Source organism: Pelodiscus sinensis, chromosome 5, assembly GCF_052426305.1.
Source record: "Pelodiscus sinensis isolate ZL-2025 chromosome 5, ASM5242630v1, whole genome shotgun sequence".
Classification (NCBI taxonomy): Eukaryota; Metazoa; Chordata; order Testudines; family Trionychidae; genus Pelodiscus; species Pelodiscus sinensis.
Window position 1 is genome coordinate 97629727 of NC_143056.1, and position 18613 is coordinate 97648339.

Below are 18613 nucleotides of genomic sequence, written 5' to 3' on the forward strand. Positions count from 1 at the left end.
GCAACAAAAATGATTAAAGGTCTAGGAAACATGAGCTATGAGGAAAGGCTGAAGGAATTGGGCTTGTTAAGTTTAGAAAAGAGAAGACTGAAAAGTAACATCATAGAGGTTTTCAAGTATCTAAAAGGCTATCCCAGGGAGGAACGTGGGGGAGGGGGAAATTGTTCTCCTTGCCCTCTGAGGATAGGACAAGAAGCAATGAGCTTCCAAAGTGTTAGGGTGGTTAAACACTGGAGTAAATTGCCTAGAGAAGGTGTGGAATCTCGGTCACTGGAGATATTTAAGAGCAGGTTAGGCAGACATGTATTTGGGATGATCTAGATGCTGCTTGGTCCTGCCGTTAGGGCAGGACACTGGACTTGATGATCTCTCAAGGTCCCTTCCAGTTCTAGTATTCTATGATTCTATAATTACTTTCTATGGCCCAGATCATGCTGTCCTGTGTATGCTTATAGAATGGGATTCTAATAGAAGAAGTCTCCAAAGGTTCCCATCACAGAGATCATTACAAAAGAGCCCAAGCATAGCCCAGGCCTGTGCTTTGCCCATGTTTCCAACTGTGTGAAATTTTATTAGGAATCTCATGATATTCAAAGCCCCAGTTTCTAGAAAATAATGATTATATAAAAATGTCTGCTTTCATCTTTTAAAACAGTGAATGTTTTGCCTGCATAGTTTTAAAGTAAAAGTAGAAAATATGACCCAAGTGCGCCCTTCAGGCTCAAAAACTAACTAACAAACAAAAAACTGGATGACAAATAGAAGGCAATTTCTTACAAATTTCATGATTTTTAAGTCAATTTTCATAATGATAGGTGACCAGATTTATTATTTTTGAATGTTTGGGATGGCAATACTGCTTTTCATGGGCTGAGAGAATTCCAGACAAAAGACACTGGCTACGTCTACACTGGCCCCTTTTCCGAAAGGGGCACGCTAATTTTAAACTTCGTAATAGGGAAATCCGCGGGGGATTTAAATATCCCCCGCGGGATTTAAATAAAGATGTCCGCCGCTTTTTTCCGGCTTGTAGAAAAGCCGGAAAAGAGCGTCTAGACTGGCCCGATCCTCCGGAATAAAGCCCTATTCCGGAGGATCTCTTATTCCTACTTCAAAGTAGGAATAAGAGATCCTCCGGAATAGGGCTTTATTCCGGAGGATCGGGCCAGTCTAGACGCTCTTTTCCGGCTTTTCTACAAGCCGGAAAAAAGCGGCGGACATCTTTATTTAAATCCCGCGGGGGATATTTAAATCCCCCGCGGATTTCCCTATTACGAAGTTTAAAATTAGCGTGCCCCTTTCGGAAAAGGGGCCAGTGTAGACGTAGCCACTATGTTTTATCTTTTCTGACTAAGTTCCAAGATGTGCAGTCCCCCTACCATGTCTACTTCTCCTTGGCTCTCCCAAAGTGTGAAGACCATGTATGGTCCAAAGGACAGACAGTGCTATAGAGACAGTTTCTCCTTGTTTTCATGCTTTTATAAGAGATTCAAGGGCCCAGATCCTTATAAGATCCTAATTCCTACTGAAATCAATGGGAGTTAGGTGCCTAAATATCTTAGAGTATCCGGGGGGAGCGGGGGGTCATTAGAAAATCTGGATACTTGTTTCTATCTGTTTTGACTGGGAAGAGGGTAAAGTTAAAGATGCTTTTATTAGGCAGTCACTATTTTAGAAAAGGAAAAGTTAGGCATGCTCAGAGGTCATTCAAAATCCAGCTAGTAGCAGTATCTAGCTTATGCTTTTTAGCCCAGTGGTTAGCACACTCAGCTGGGATGTGGAAAACCCAGGTTCAAGTTCCCTCCCACCCCTGCCTAGTGAGAAGAAAGAATTTGATTAGGGGTCTCCCACTGCTATAGAGACGGCTCTAATTCAGGGATGGGGAAACTTTTTTGGGTCATGGGCTGCTGACCCACAGAAAAATAAGTTGGGGGCCACACACAAGTGAGAAGCAAAGCAGAACAAAACAAAACAAACAAATCCCCATAAGAAGGAAAAAAACACTCCCCATATTCTGCTCTTACACCAGAGCCTAGGGGGGCCCTGTCTAGTAGATTTTGTATGCAGCGCCCCCAGGCCTTAGGTTCCCCATCACTGCTCTAACCAAGGAGCTATGGTCTGATGCAAGGCTGTCACAGACTTTGCTAGGCCATGGTAATGCAGGGAGGAGCTCAGCTCTGGGCCCCATAGAAGGGCTGGGGCCTAGGAGAAAAGGAGCAGGGCCAGAGGCAGCCAACCCTCGGTGCTGCCTGAGCTACACTGTGCCTCCCCACCCAGCCTTCAGTGTCACTTGGACCCCGCCATGCAAGGCTACAGCAAGCATTTAAAGGGCCCAGGGCTACAGCTGCCATTGCTGCAATGTTAGCAGTGGCATAGGCCAGGAGCCCTGGGCCCTTTTAAATCACCAGGCCCTGGAGCACCCACTCCTGTTATCTCACCCGTCCTAGGTCAGTGGACCTATTCTGATATGAGGCTCACTGAATAGCTCCTGCTGAAACTTTAAAGTGACTAAAGAGTCACTGGGTCACAGAGCATAAGAGTGAAAATGGCTCTGTAGCCTGATGAGTACAGCACCCAGCTGGAAGGCAGAAAACCAGAGTCCAGTTCATCTGTTATTAGAGCTCTGTGTGGATAAAAAATGTGTATCTGTGTCTGTATCTGCAAAAATGATCTGCAGATATCCATATGCGCAGGTGCAGAAAACCACAGCAGCTATCTGTGCATCTGCAGAGCTCTATCTATGATTCATTACTGGTTGAACCTCCCTTGTCTGGGACTCTCTGGTCCGGCAACATCTGTGGCCATCTGGGTGGCCATGGAGTTGGCCGCAGAAGCCCTGAACAGCAGAGCTCCAGCAGCCCTGATATAGCAAAGCCACGGCAGCCCTCATGATCCCGAGTTGCAGAGCCCTGGTGGCTCCAGAGCAGTGGATCCATGGCAGCTCTGACAGCTGTGGAAGCTGCGGAAAACCTGGCGGCCCCAAGGAACGGAGCCCTGGTGACTCTGGAGAGTGGAGCCATAGCTGCCCCTATACCCCAAGCCCTGGCAGCGCTGGAGCAGGGAAGCCATGGCGATCCCAAGATAATGGAATCCAGCAGCCCCAGGGAACAGAGCCCCGGCACCCTAGAGCTGTGGAGGTTTTGGTGCCTGAAAGCCATGGTAGCCCAGTTGCAGCAGCCATGGGACAGTGGAGTCCCGGCAGTCCCTGGACATTGGAGCTGTGGCAGCCTTAGGGTGAGCAGAGCCTGATGGTCCCAGGGCAGCAGAGCTGTGCGTCAGGGACTGGCCAGCGGAGTTGGGAGCCAGCAGCCTGGGGGCAAGGGAGCTCCACTAGGTCTGCTGACGGACCCAGGGAGAGCTTGGAGTCCCATCAGGAGAGGGATGGAATTGACCACCCCTGGTCTGGCAAAATCTCTCATTTGGGACCAGTCAGATCCCAAGGGTGCCGAACCAGGGAAGTCCAACCAGTATTATTTATATGTAGTAGAACAGCTTCAACACCAGAGTTTTAGGGAGCCCTTTATTAGTATATCCCACAATGAGAGGTGAGAGATCCCTATTCATATCCTTTCTTCCCCCATCAGGCAGAAGGGTGAAATGAACTCAAGCCTCTCACATCACAGGGTACATCTACACATCAGTGTTATTTTGGAATACCTGACATTATTTCAAAATAACATAATGTGTGTCTACACAGCAAGCCGTTATTTTGAAATAATGTTGAGATGGAGGACTTCTTACTCTGACTCCTGTAACCCTGATTTCACAAGGAGTAAGGGAAGTCGAAGGAAGAGTGTTCTTCCCTCAACTTCCTCCTGTGTAGACAGTGCCAAAAGCCAAATAAAGCTGTTTTGAGTTTAGCTACACAACTGACGTAGCTGAAGTTACGCATCTTAATTCAACTTTTGCCCTGCAGTGTAGATGTGCCCACAGTGAGCATACTAGAACTTATAGGGTGGACTCACTGGACTAAAACTTATGGCTCCCTGCCTAGTATGATGATTTTTGTGTATCACATTTTTAGGCACAGAAATGTAGCCCTGTTAGTCTGGCGTAGTTGAAACAAAAAACAGGATTATGTAGCACTTTCAAGACTAACAAGGTGGTTTATTAGGTGATGAGCTTTCATGGGCCAGACCCACTTCCTCAGATCAAATAGTGGAAGAAAATTGTCACAACCATATATACCAAAGGACACAATTAAAAAAATGAACACATATGAAAAGGACAAATCAAATTTCAGAACAGAAGGAGGATGGGGGGGAAGGTAAATGTCTGTGAGCTAATGATATTAGAGGTGATAATTGGGGAAGCTATCTTTGTAATGGGTAAGATAATTAATGTCTTTGTTTAAACTTAGGTGTAAAGTGTTGAATTTAAGCATGAATGACAGTTTAGAGGATTCTCTTTCAAGTGTTGTCTGAAAAGGTCTTTGAAGAGGGATGCAGGTAATCAAGTCATTGAGACAATGTCCTTTTTGGTTGAAATGGCAAGAAACTTTTTTCTTTGTGATCCTATCTAATATCTGTTTTGTGGACATTGATTCTTTGGCACCTATCTCTTACTATTCATTGTAAAGGATGCCTAACCCTGGCCTTGTGTATCACATTGTTATTCCAGTGATTTTCTAGATTCTAAAAATTAAAAGTCTAAATTCCCTAGACTGTCAATGGGATTTTAGTTCCTAAGTGACTAAATCCCTTTTGAAAATGAAATCTAGGCTCCTAACTCAGTTAGGCATTGCAATACACAGTATACCAACACCTAACTACCTTTACAAATCTGGGCCTAAGACACTTTTACACAAATTATGTGAATGGAATGGATCTTATATGTGTAGAGAGCTATTGTCTTAAATGTGTAGATCCAGTTTAAGGGTTTGGCTCTATCAGAGCAATTAAATGACCTGAACAATAGATTTGAATTTGTAAGAATTCTTCTTATGTTAAGAAAGGCATAAGAAAAAATCACAAAAGAGAGCTGAGAATACCTTAATGTGCCTTTCCTTTACATAGTTTTTATAATTTGTAGTTATTACAAAGGTTGTTACAGCATTAAATAGCCTATTTTTGTTTCAATTATTCCACAGAAAATTGAACATTCATGGGAACTTGTTCTATTCATTCAAAGCTTCACAGACTTCAGAGGTCATTCAGAAAGATATTTTGTTATGCTTATATTGCATTTCACCCCCTCTCATTCTGAAATAAAATGTACACTGGTTAACAGAATTGTACAACTGTGAAGTTGCATGTTTAAAAAAAAATAAATTTTAGGCCTCATAGCTGGGAGGAAAACCCTCCAAATGTGAATTAAATGTAAAGTGATGTAATGGTGTCTTCTTTAGTTTGCAAACACACAGACTGAAACAAAAGCTTTACTTATATGATCCTAAAACTTGTTTAGTGACCTTCACATCCATTGTAACTGATATAGTTTGAGATTGCTCAAAATTTCAGGATCAGCTATATAATAGTGTACAGTTCTTTTTAATTGAGTTATCTCTGAAATCTAAATCTCACTGATGATAATTTACCTATTTCATTATTTTCTCAGAAACACATTACTGTGATTATATTACAAAGAGTTGCTGGATCAGTGGTAGATACTGGAATATGTGCAATGAGAAATCTGGCTTAAATTCCCCAATAACTTGTTCAAGCACCCCAAAATGTTCAGGTAATTTCCAACTCTTCCCTCGGGTAAAAGAGGAAAAGAAGAGACTAATTTCCCATTGTCAAAAAGCTCAACTGCCTTCTATGTGCCAATAATTTACATCAACTTCTAATGCCACATAGATGCCAAAAGCTCAAACTATTGCCTACCCATTAGTCAAAATTGCAATGCATCTGAGCAACAGCTTCTATAATACAATTATGAACTGTCAATCCAAAAAAAACAACAACATAATTTATAAATGTAGGAGCAACATGAAATGCACTGAATTTAATATCCCATTAAATAACACCAAACAGATTGGATTGTACTATTCATTTTTATGCTCACTTCAATTAAAAATTCAAAGTCACAATTTTTAATTTGACTGCAATTTCATGGAAATCAGCAGGGTAGTGTCCTTGAAACTACCGACCTTGCAGAAAAATTTAAATCTCTCTTGCCTCAGAGAATGCATCTCTTCTTCTGTAACCCATGCAATAATGTTATTTAAAAAAATACAAAAATACTGGCAAGATTTTTGCTAAATGTAGAAGTGCCATATTTTTCCCTCAGTTAATGCATAATGAAAGGCATCTGTTTTACGCTTTATTTTCTGTAATAATATATTAAATGAAATATGATGAGTAACCTATTCTTTCGACAGCAAGCCCTCCTAATGTCTGTGTAAAGCAAAGGTAGGGAACCTCCAGCCCATGGGCCACACATGGTTCATCTAAGTTAGCTGCTGGTGAGCCACTGGATGCTTTGTTTACCTGAGGGTCTGCAAGCATGGTGCCCAGCAGCTCCCAGTGGCTGCAGTTCACTGTTACTGGCCAATGGGAACTGCAGAAAGTGGTGGAGCAGCCTATGCTGCTTCCTACAGATCCATTTGCTGGAACTGTGAACTGTGGCCACTGGGAACTGCAGGGCTGTGTGCCTGTAGACACTCAGATAAACAAAGTGCCTGGTAGCTCACCAGTGGCTAACCCTGATGAATTTCATGCAGCCAGTGTTCAGGAGATTATCCATCCTTGGTCTCAAGTCTCTGAGATTATGCTCATCTGGGTTTAAACTACATTTAGGCTCCAATTGTGCAGTTAATTCCATATGGGCAAACCCTACATGAAATAGCTTGCAGGAATGGGGCCTAAAGGATAGATCTTGAAAACTTACGCAAACATCTGAATGGACTGAATTTAAGTGATCTTTGTGCAGTTACAGTGATGTACCCGAAGAGACCACATCTGCAGGATCTAGCATTCAGAGAGAAATACCTTGTCTTAAAAGTCAGCTCCCCAGGCATCAGAGGCAGCATGGTAGGGCAGCAGGCAACTCCCTGGGAGCTGGAGTGGGAGCTGCATGTAGTCGTATAGCCAGCCGTTTGTGTAAAAATAAGTTCATGCTCATGCCTGTTTAAAAGGCTCCACTCTTACACCCCGAGTTAGAACTAAGTTAACTGTGGTTAACTGACCAGTCCATTAGTTAATGGAATTTCCATCGACTAGTCGATAAGTGCTTCAGCAATGCAGAACTCCGCATATAGGCTGGGGCCAGCGGGAAGTCACGCTGAATCTGGGCTGCATGCGGGTACCTGCTTTGAAATGCCCAAGAGTTCCCAGCGGGTGCTCTTGTGAATTTCAAAGCCATGGAGCCTAGGGTCAGTGGGAGACTTACAGTGATTCCTCAGCTGAACCCAGGCTCCCTGCAGCATTTCCCCGGAACCCGAGATCAGCTGGGGAGTCCCCAGCTCACCCTGGGTTCTGCTGCCACAGAGAGCCTGGCATCAGCTGGAAGTCCCCAGCTGACCCCAGGCTCCACTGCCCCTTTAAAATGGGTGGAGGTGACAGTTTCAAAGGCGAGGTCGCCGCACACCTGATTAGCTGTGTGACAGCTTCCCCTTTAAAACTGCCACCTCTGCCTGTTTTAAAGGGGCAGCTGTGGAGCCTGGGGTCAGCTGGGGACTCTCCATCCATGCGACACTTCCCCAGAACCCGGGTTCAGCTGGGGAGTCCCCAGCTGATCCCGAGTTCTAGGGAAATGTCGTGTGGAGCCCAGGGTCAGTTGGGACTTCCCAGCTGATACCGGGCTTCATGGCTGCCCCTTTGAAAGGCGCAGAGGCAGTATTTTAAAGGGGAAGCTGCTGCATCTTTGAAAAGCCATCTGGGGGTTTCAAATTGGCAACACCGCTGTGCAGCGCTGCCACTTTGAAGTACCCCTTCCTCCCCTTTGCTGCCTCTATATCATAGAGGCAGCAAAAGGGATGCGGGAGGATATCATCTAGTCGACTAGTCAAAATACTATCCGATAAGCATTTGCTGACTAGTCTTTTACATCCTTAGTTAGAACTGCAGAAATCAACACGGCTCTGAGAAAGGAATCTGGATTCTATTATGGCTCATGCCTCATCAAAAGAATTGTTTCATAAACTGCATTTGCAGGTTTAAGCCTGTTTATGTATTGCATTTCAAGCTCTTATTACAAAGCCAGTTTTGCTCTCTATTACAGGGGTATAGAAAAGTACAGAATTTAGCATTTTTTAGGCAAAAATACCTAATTCAGAAGTGGGGGGAGAGGGGTAACAGGAGGTACACATGAGAAGCCAGCTTTTAGGCTGACTCCCCACACATACGGGCTTCACAGAGCTGACTGTCCCTCCCTCTGCTGCTGCCTCTGTATCAGAGGCAGCAGGGAGGGCAGAGGGACCTGGTGCAAATACTGCAGAAACCAGCAAGCTCCCTGCAAGCACTGGCTCCTGCCTGACTTCCTCCCCGACGTGTAAACATGTAAATTCAGCAGTTGCATGTCTACAAAAATAAAAGTTTGATAATGTCCCTATTTCTATGGCAGTGATAGGGAACCAAAAATAAGCGGTGGGCCTCATGAATGGTCCTCCTTCACCTTAGTGGGCCGTAGCAACCTGCTATCTGTCCCCTTCTTCCATGTGCCTTTCATGAACTGGGATACCTCAGCCCCATACTTCCTACACTTTCCCCCTCCTCCCAGCACTTTTGGAGCACCATGAATCTGCTGATTTGCACTCTGTACCCACTCTTCCCCCTCCCTCCTAGAGCTGGAACACCATAAATCAGCTGTTTGTGGCTGTTTTAGCTCTATGAGGCAGGAATGAGGACAGAGCATGCTCTGAAAGTGCGAGGAAGGTGGCAAAAGGTGTTGGAAGTATGGAGCTCCAGTGGTACAGTTTGTGAGAGGCATGTGCAGAAGAGGAGCAGACAGCTGTTTCTGTACCAGAGATGGAGCCCCAGGTGGGTTGCATGCAGCCTGTGGGCCACAGGTTGTCCACCACTGTTCGAAGGAGAGCTTGCCACTTTGCTCAGCTTATAGAATGGTAATAAGCACTGAGTTTGGCAAGGAGACTGGAGCAACATTACCATCATAGCTACTATGAAATGTTGAGGCTCGGGGATTTTCCACTGAAGCAGATGCATCTTTTTTGTGATATTAGATGTTCTTATCAGCACAGATAAAGAGAGGAAACCAAGAAGGCACCATTTTCATGGCCATATGGTGAGTAATTCACAAGATGTGACTCTGAGGATCCTGCTCCCTCTTTTCCAATCCTGTGTCTTCATTTCCATCCCTACTTTATCCCTCATTTCTCTTTTTGCCTTTGTCTAATAAGAATCAGGCGGAGCCAGCAGGATACAACTTTCTAACCTAAAATCTAATTTTGTAGCACTATATTATGGTGGCTCGGCTGAGATCAGGTAAAAAGATCTACTATCCCAAAGAGAGCTGGGGTGAGAAGCAGTACTTAAAGTATATGGGGAGAACCTTGTACATCCAGCAATGTATAAAATTGAGTTGGAGCCCTGGGAGGTGAATTTTAAGTATGGTTTTATAATAGTGGCTACTTCCAAGTGAGAGAATAATAGAAACCTAGAGCTGGAAGACACATCAAGAGATGATCTGGTCCAGTGGCTCTCAAACTTTCCAGATCACTGTACTTCTCAGGAGTCTGACTTGCCTTATGTATACAATTTTTCAGGGACAGTCCTAAATTTAAATAGTCTGTCCCATTGCCCTATCAAGTAGTGAAGTGTCCTGGAAAGTCTTGCCAGACATCCAGCCATGCTGGATTCCGGTGATGTGTGGACCCTTCCTCTCCCCCTCTTTCCCTTCCCCCCACAAGACTGCCTGTCACATGGGCTCCTGGTCCCCACCTCTTGGTCCCCCGCAGCACCAGCTCCTCCTCCTCCGGGCCACCTTGGAGCCCTGGCAGAAGCTGCACAGAGCCCGGCTGCGGTGCTGCGGGTGGGATTGGCAGGTTCCAGGACTGGAGCAGAGGTCGCCTGTGGTGCTAGCTGAAGACAAGCAGCAGCTGTACAAAGCCTGTTCTGGTGAGGCTACTCTGGCTGGAACAGGCCTTGTGCAGCTACCGCTTGACTCCAGCTGGAGCCGGGAACACCTATGGGAATTGGGACCACGGTACTAAAGGTAGCACCGTGGATGGTCCTGACTCCAGCTGGAGTCAAGTGGCAGCCGCACGAGGTGTGTTCCAGCCGGAGCAGCCTCACTGGAATGGACCTTGTGTGGCTGCCGCTTGACTCCAGCTGGAGCTAGGTCACTCATGGGGACTGGGACCACGGTACTACAAATAGCACTATGGGTGGCCTCTGCTCCAGTCCCGGTATGTGGTCCTGCCTTGGGAGCAGCTGGGGCCAAGGTTGTGGGGGTTTCTGGGGCCAGACTGCGGTAATAAAACTAGCGTTGCAGCTCGGCTCCAGCCCTGCAAACTGCTTTCCATGTGAAAGGCAGAAGGTGAGGGAAGGGGCAGAGGGAGAACTATTGGAGAGCTGGGAGTGAGGAGAAGAAGGGGCTTGTGCTGGGGAGGAGGCCAGGGAGGAGAAAAAAGGAGAAGGCACCAAGGGGCAGGGTAGAGGAGAGACATGTGTTCTCAGGGGGCCAAGAGGAGACAATGAGGAAAAGGGCAGAAGGGGGGATGAGAGGAGAGGGGACAGGGTGATGTTGAGAGAGGGGAGGGGCAATGGGAACAAGAAGAAGGAAGAGGAGAGAGGAGGAGTGGGTGCCAGGAGAAGAGGCGTTGAAAGTGGGGTAGGCATGGGGAAGGCAGGGGTGGAGCAAGTCATGTGTGAGAGCACAGAGGGGCATGGGGAGAAGTGGGCACTAGGGAGAAAGGGGGCAAGGAGGGCAGGGGCAGTAATGGAAGGGGGAGGCACCAGAAAGGGGCAGGGGTAAGGGAAGGTGCAGGAGCAAGGAGATTGTGGGAATGAAGCAGAAGGGCAAACACATGGGCTACGTCTACACTGGCCCCTTTTCCGGAAGGGGCATGTAAATTTCACTAGTCGTCGTAGGGAAATCCGCGGGGGATTTAAATATCCCCCGCGGCATTTAAATAAAAATGTCCGCTGCTTTTTTCCGGCTTTTAAAAAAGCCGGAAAAGAGCGTCTAGACTGGCCCCGATCCTCCGGAAAAAGTGCCCTTTTCCGGAGGGTCTTATTCCTACTTTAAAAAAGCCGGAAAAGAGCGTCTAGACTGGCCCCGATCCTCCGGAAAAAGTGCCCTTTTCCGGAGGGTCTTATTCCTACTTTGAAGTAGCCGGAAAAAAGCGGTGGACATTTTTATTTAAATGCCGCAGGGGATATTTAAATCCCCCGCGGATTTCCCTACGACGACTAGTGAAATTTACATGCCCCTTCCGGAAAAGGGGCCAGTGTAGACGTAGCCGTGGAGGGGAGGGACAGGCACCAGAGGAGAGAGGCAGGGTAGGTGGGTAGAGGGAGGTGTTAGGAGAGGGGATGTGGAGTGATAGCTATAGATCATCAGAACAGTGCTAGAGGAGGAGTGGGCACAGGGAGAAGAGAAGGGCTGGTGCAGGGGAGGTGGGTAGGTCCCAGGACGGCTGAGGGGAGTGAGAAGAGCAGGAGCCAGGACAGCAGAGGAGGGTGTGGGGTGGGGGGCAGCAGGCACCAGGGGAGTATATGGGGTGCGGGAAAGGTAGGAGACATAGCAGCAGAGGCACCAAGGCACCAGAGGGAAAAGGGAGAGGGTTATAAGATATTTATTAATAACTTGGGTGCCACATATCTGAACAAGCACACATGGACTTACTATTAGTGCACAAGGCAAAATTCACTCTGTTCATGGGAGGAAAATCTTAGAGGGAACATTTCCCACAGCCTATCCCCCTTAATACAATGCAAGTTGGGTTAATGCAATTGCACGATAGTTGCATGGGGGGGGGGGACCTGTGGGGGCTAAACCCATCCTTATTGGTAGGAGGACAGTGGGAGGAGTTCTTAGAGGGGTCACACAACACCCTTTACTTCTGGTCACCTGTCCATCTTGACCCCTGGAGTATTACCTCCAGGAATGGGACTTCTTGTGGCAAGGGGCGTGGCTAGCTGGAGTTAGGGGGCGTGGCTAACGTGTCCCTAATTTTGGTTCAGAAAATATGGTCACCAGACCTATGTATCCCCCAGTGAAGGGGCACCTGTCCCACACCTCCCCCCTTGCAGACAGCCGGTGGAAGCGGGGACTGGAAGACAGCCCATAGGAAGGCAGATTGAAGAACAGCCCATGAGAGCCAGGCAAGCCCGGTACAACGTGAGCTGAGGGACCAAGAAGTTTGGTTCCCTCATGAGAGGGCACAAAGGGAGGGCCGGGGGCTCTGGGCGCTGAGGCGATTGCTAGGACCGCTACTCCCCCGGGGCGGGGCGGGGCGGGGGCAGGAAGATAACCGAGTGTAGCACAGCACGTGAGGACCGGAGTACACAGGTGAAGCCGGACGGGAGAGTTGTGGCCGCCGCGGATTTGGGTGCGGGGGGGGAGAGGGTGAGGGGGGGTCTCACCGGGGCGGGAGTCCCAGGTACTCACAGCGCGTTGCAGCCGTTCGGACTGCTCCGAAGCGCTCTCTGTCGCCATGGAGACAGCGTCAGCCCAGGAAGGGGTGCACTTCCGGTGGGTGCCCTTGCCGCTAGTGTCCGGCGGGAAACAACCTCTAGACAGCGCTGAGGTTCCAACGTTGCCTCCCCACCTGCCGCGCGCTGCCCGGCCAGCCGGCGAGCCGCGCGCTTCCTTCCGGGAGCGATTGGTAAGCACCTTGTGGCCCGGCAGGGACGCGCGCGTCTGAAGTCGCGGGCCGGCGCCGTTGCAGAGGTAAGGCTCTTTCGGGGGGTGCGGGTGACTGTGCCTCGTCCTGACCAGCGGGTCCCCTCCCACGGGGCAGCGGCGCCGGGCTCAGATCCGCCCGCAAGGGATTAGGGCACTTTGTATTTGAGCCCGGGCTGGGTCCGGAGCGCCCTGGTGCTCCCCCCGCTTACAGCGTGGGGCGCAGCAGAGGAGTAGCTACAAGGCTGCGGTTCGTAGCGCGGCATGTCTAACACAGCGTGAAGTCTAGAGAGCCCTTTCCTAAGGAAGACGAGGGGAGTGGTTTTTTCTGGAGTAACTTCGTGTGTGGCTGCCGGGGCAGAGGGGAATCTGGCCGGGGGCGAGGTGGGGGATGTTTGGCCAGAGGGCAGGTGTGGGTGACTGACCAGAGGGTGGGGGGTCTGGCCAGCGGGCTGGGGAGAGAGAGGATTTTGGGCAGGGAGCTGGGGGCAAACTGTCTGGCCAGAGGGGAGGCGGACAGTGAGTGATGGGGTGTGGGCATATTTGGCTCGTGACCCATAGGTTACCAACCCCTGCTATAGAGACTTCTTTCCCAGGTGTTTGGCTGATGCGTCTTGCTCAGGGTCTATCTCAGTGCTCTCCAATCGTTTTAACCACAAGATCACTTTTTCAATTTAAGTGCAATGTAAGATCTACCTCAAACCCAAATACCCTTGTCCCATTTCCGTCCTACCCTTCTTTGAGGCCCTGACCCTGCTCCACCCCTTTTTCAAGGCCTCACCCTGCTCACTCCATCCCCCTTTCTCTCCCACCCTCATGCACTTTCACCATGCTAGGGTAGGGGGTTGAGGTGCAGGCTCTGGTCTTGGGTCAAAGGGTTGAGAGTGTGGGAGGGGCTCCAGGCTTAGCTCATGGTGGGAAATTGGGGTCCAGGAGGGTTTCATGGTGCAAGCTCTGGGAAGGAGTTTGGTTGCAGGGGAACTCATGTCTGGGACAAGAGGTTAGGTGCAGGAGGAGGTTCAGTGCCAGGACAGAGGTCCAGGAAGCAGGCTCTGGCTGGGCGCAGTTTAACTGAGGCTTACTCCTGCCCTGGCCCTGTACCACTCCTGAAACAGCTGTATTGTACAGTAGTGACCCCATGGTGCCATATGCTGCCCTTCATCTGTAGGTACTGAGCCCACAGCTACTATTGGCCTCTGTTCCCCATTACTGATTAATGGGAGCTACAGGAATGGTATCTGCAGGCAAGGACAGTATGTGGAACCCCCCTGCTCTGCCTTTTTCAAGGGCTTCAGGGACATGCCAGCCACTTCCAGGAGCAGCAATTACCATAGGGATAAGTACTCCAGCTGTGACAGCTGAGGCATTTTACAACTTGCTACTGAAATAATTAAATATAAGAGTAAGCGAGAAATGAGAATTATGAAATGCACAGAGCAGTTAAAATCCCAAAAAACACATTTTTCAACCTCCCATGTATGTGTTGAGTTGGAAGAGAAGAGTAAAGGAATGTGTTTGTGAGAATGACAGACATGCACAGTATGTGAGCGTGACAGAGATTTGCATTGCCATGCTCCCTCCATTCCCTTCTCTCTGTGGAGAGTAGGAGTATAGGGTACAGGAGTGGGGGGGAGGAGGGACACCCTGATATCAGCGCTCCCCTTCTCCCTCCCACATCCTGCACAGCAAGCAGAAGGCTCCCAAGGGGGAAGCTCCAAGGCAGATGGCAGGAGCAGCAGGGCAGTGAGTGGAGGGGCAACTGAAGTGCCAGTGCTTCCTAGCTTCCCAGCCAAAATCACCTGTCAGGCTCCAATATCTACCAGCAGAGCCCAAACTACGGGTTGGGGACCACTGCTGTAGAGGAACCCAAAACCTTTATTTCCTGTCTGCATTACACTTTGATTTATTATTTCAAGTGTAGCTGCACCCTTTACTCAGGGCAAAGATGTTTTCAGCCTGTTATGTCACGGGGAGAAATTAAATCTTCCTTGCACGAAAGCAGAAGGGGTTGCTTGAAAAACCTTTTGGGATCCTTGAAGGTGATAGATGCTATGTAAAAGATGATTTTTCCCTTTACATAAAGCCTTCTCTAAAAGAGGATAGCCAGCAATCTCACTCGCTAAGTGTATTCTTTTATCTGAAGAAGTGGGTTGTGCCCACGAAAGCTCATGATACCATTTGTGTGTTTTGTTAGTCTCTAAGGTGCTGCAAGACTATTTGTTGTTTCTTTAAAGTTTCTCTAAATGTATGTTACTTTTTAGTATCTTCCTAGAAGTTAAACTTATTTCTTCCTTTCCACCTCAAGAATGTTTTGTATACTGTACTCAAATTTAGTGGCTGAGATTGGAAGACGTTTGTTACAAGGCTTAAAAGTTGTGTTTAAACATTTTCATTTCTTTACTCAACTTTTGTATGTTAACATATTATAAGTATGACTGGCCCTGTCTTACCACATAAATGAGATCCCACTTATTTGACTGATTCCTGACAATAGTTCCAGTCCTGCCTTTCCATAGGGATGCCTGGGTTGACAAGAAATTGGCTGTTTTGTGTCTTAAATGTATAAAGACTTCTCTTTAACTTTTTTTATGCATTACTATTAAAATTCATGTTTCCTTACAAGGCATCAACCTCAAACTTGAGCCAGTTTAAAATCTAGTTAAAATGTACTTTCAGGACCCATACTTGCTGCAGAGTCCCATTACTATTTTTTTCTCGTTTTACAAGCACATTTTTCAAAATGTTAAAATAAGTGGTTCTTTTCCCAGTTCTGTGAAAACACCACACAACCAGAAAGGATCATTAAGACTCTTGTCCTACACTGTGATATGCATGGATCTCAGTGCTGGATTGACGTTTTAATGGCCTATACACACAACACAATGCACAAAATAAATTGAAGAAAAAAATTGTTCTCTAATCCCGTAAGTACTAGTAAACTTAGTTGGAATTGCCTGGGTCCATCTGGCAAGGGCCTGGATGATGTAGGAGGGGGTTCAGGAGGCTGGGGGCATGTTCTTTTCTCATTCTTCCTCCTCCCACCCCGGTTTCTTGGGGTCTGTTCCCTCTCCTTCCTCTTCCCCTTCTCCCCCAACAGGCTACCTGGGGCCTATTCTCTTCTCTCTCCTGCTCCCCCACTCCCCACACTGTGGCCAAGGGCTGAGGGGGGGGGAAAGGTTTGGGGCAGAGGGTCTACTTACCAGTTTGCTCAGAGGCAAGATGGCAGAACCCCAGCCCTGCTGGCCACTCTGGTGGTGGTACAGCTGCCCCCAGTGGATACTTTCCTATTGCATCCCTCCAAAAGCAGCCCCTCCCTTTCTGTTATGGAAAATTGTCCCTTTCCTGTGGCTTCTGGTTCTCCTGGCACAACCAAACCCTGACCTCTAGCTTTTACCATTTAGGAGTTCTTGAACAAATGGCTCAGACAGACGCACTCTAAATATATACTAGCAGACTTACCCTGTGTTGCCCAGATCCTTCAGAGGGCCTTGGGGATGTGAAGGGGATTGCTGGGAGCCCTGTTCTCTCCTCCTACCCCCCAGCCAGATGCACTCTAAAATAGATAGGTGGTTTCACTATAGCATAGCAAGTTAGGGATGTGAACGACTAGTTGACTATCCAATAAATATTTGCTTATTGGATAGTCAACAGACTAGTTGCTTCCCCCACCCCCCTTGCTGTCTCTATCAGAAAGAGACAGCAAAAGGGGGATGCTTCAAAGCAGCAACGCCAAGTGGATCCTGGGACCAGATCCAGGGCTCCATGTGGCGCTGCTGCTTTGAAATGCCGCATGCAGCCCAGGTCCAGCTGGGAGCCCGAGCTCCCCATGATGTTTCAAAGCGGCAGCACCACATGGAGCCCGGGGTCAGCGAGGGAGTCCCCCGCTGACCATGGGCTCTATGTGGCGTTGCTGCTTTGAAATGGTACAGGGAGCATAGGGCCAGCAGGGGACTGCTTGACTGGGGCTGTTGCTACACTTCAATGGCAGAAGTGCTCTTATTGACTAATTGACTAGTGAAATAATCAAAATTTTACATCAGACTAGCAAGTATATCTTGTGTATAAAAATGGTAGGTTAAAAATATTTCAGAAAAACGCAGGCCTTCTAAATTTTGCAAAATAATTCTTTGAGTTAATTTAAGTGAATTGCTGATATCAATAGGAAATGGCATTTGTTGGGTGAGGAACACCTTTTTTAATTGTACAATTATGGAAATGAGAGTGATTGTATGTTTGACTGTTTCTGGTATTTTTATGTCTCTTTGCTCAAAGAATAGCTGCATGCCCGGGGGCCGGCGCTCCCCCCGCCCAGCGCCACGCGCCGGGGGCCGGCGCTCCCCCCGCCCAGCGCCGCGCGCCCGGGGCCGGCGCTCCCCCCACCATGCGCCCGGTGCCAGGCCAGCCCCGAGCACCTGGCGGGTGCATGGAAATGCCCCCGCGGGCACCATGGCGCCCGCGGGCACCGTGTTGGGGACCACGGTGATAAGGGGTCTCGCTGCAGCTCTGCAGTTTAAATGTAGTAGTAGTTGGGCACGCAGGAAGCCCAGCTCTTACTACATTTAAACTGCAGAGCTGCAGTGGGGGTAAGTCCAGGACATGGTGCGAGGGTCCTGGACCACTGTGCCTCTGCCTCCCCTACCCCCACCCCATGGAGATGGTGTTGAGGGGAAACTGACTTTTAAGCTGGCTCTCCGTAGCACCAGTTCCTGCTCTCCCTCCCTGCCACCTCCCCCCCTGTCTCTGATACAGAGGCAGCAAAAGGTGGAGGGAAGTGAGTAGTGACTGGACTGCCCAGTAAGGCTGTCTAGTTGCTTACATCCCTAGTCTGCTTTCTGACATGTGACCTCTTGCTGCCATAGTTAGAATAAGATTGAAGGTTGGAGTCACATTCTCCTGTGGTCCCATATTTTGTCAGGTTTAAAATTGCTCACACTTAATTTGTTTTAAATATTCTCTATCAATTATCATTGCAATATTTTATTTTGTTCTCCAGATCTCGAAAGAAGCAACTTCCTAAGCAGTCATATAATGGCCTTTCAAGACAAACCACGAAAAGACTGGTATAGAATTCTTGGTGCAGAACCATCAGAGAGCCTGACAGAACTGAAACAGAAATATCAAAAGCTGATATTATTAGTAAGTGTATTTATCTTAATGCAAAAATAACTAAGTACAGTTTTCAATTTAAAAATTCTGTATAAATAGAATAAAGTATACTGAGTATTTATTTTGTTCATTGCAAAGTTCCAGTGCTTTTGATTATCTCGTGATCCCACAAAATGAAGTTACTTTCTCCCAACCCCATACATCCCGTTCCTGCAGGCAGTTTGGAAATAAACCAGTGTTGGTTGGATATGGTTCATGTGAACGAAAATACAAAAATCTCTTCAAACTTTCAAATTCTTTTCGCTTTTCCTCTTCCTTTTATAATCTTATCCTTCCTATATGATTTTTATTTTGTCACATTTCAGTGTTTGGCACATTACTGTTTGCTACTCAGAAAATCATTATAAAGTCACAAACATTGGATTGTAGCATCAATGAATAAATCAAGCATGAAGAGCAGGATTTTTGAGGCGGGGGGGGGGGGCAGGGAAAGAGAAGGAAGACTCTTCATGTATAATTATCTTGTTACTTTCTATCCCACTATGAAGGATTATGTGAACACTAACATAGATTTTGGTGTAAAACAATTGGCCCAATTCTGACAGGGCTTTCCTCAGAACTACAAATGTGAGTTTCTGCAAAACAAGAACCTGTATTTTTAGTTTGTGTTTAAATGGCAGTTGCCATTTCTTTCTGGGTTACAACAAGGCTGTTGACTCTAAGGATGTATTTTCAATGCTCTGAACTACAGGTTGAACCT

General features: G+C 47.6%; 2 protein-coding genes across 3 annotated transcripts in view; one reads left to right on the plus strand and one right to left on the minus strand.

Moving 5' to 3' along the window:
- DCDC1 (doublecortin domain containing 1) overlaps positions 1-12571 on the minus strand; it is a 605588-nt gene extending 593017 nt beyond the window's left edge. For both annotated transcript variants that reach the window (XM_075927784.2, XM_075927782.2), the window contains exon 1: positions 12514-12571. In XM_075927784.2, the coding sequence (XP_075783899.2) occupies positions 12514-12561 (48 nt within the window). In that variant the 5' untranslated portion in view covers positions 12562-12571. The remainder of the gene's footprint in view (positions 1-12513) is intronic.
- A 64-nt stretch (positions 12572-12635) lies between these two features.
- DNAJC24 (DnaJ heat shock protein family (Hsp40) member C24) overlaps positions 12636-18613 on the plus strand; it is a 66936-nt gene continuing 60958 nt past the window's right edge. The window contains exons 1-2 of the mRNA XM_006128895.5: positions 12636-12795; positions 17741-17883. Coding sequence (XP_006128957.1) covers positions 17776-17883 — 108 coding nt within the window. The 5' untranslated portion in view covers positions 12636-12795; positions 17741-17775. The remainder of the gene's footprint in view (positions 12796-17740; positions 17884-18613) is intronic.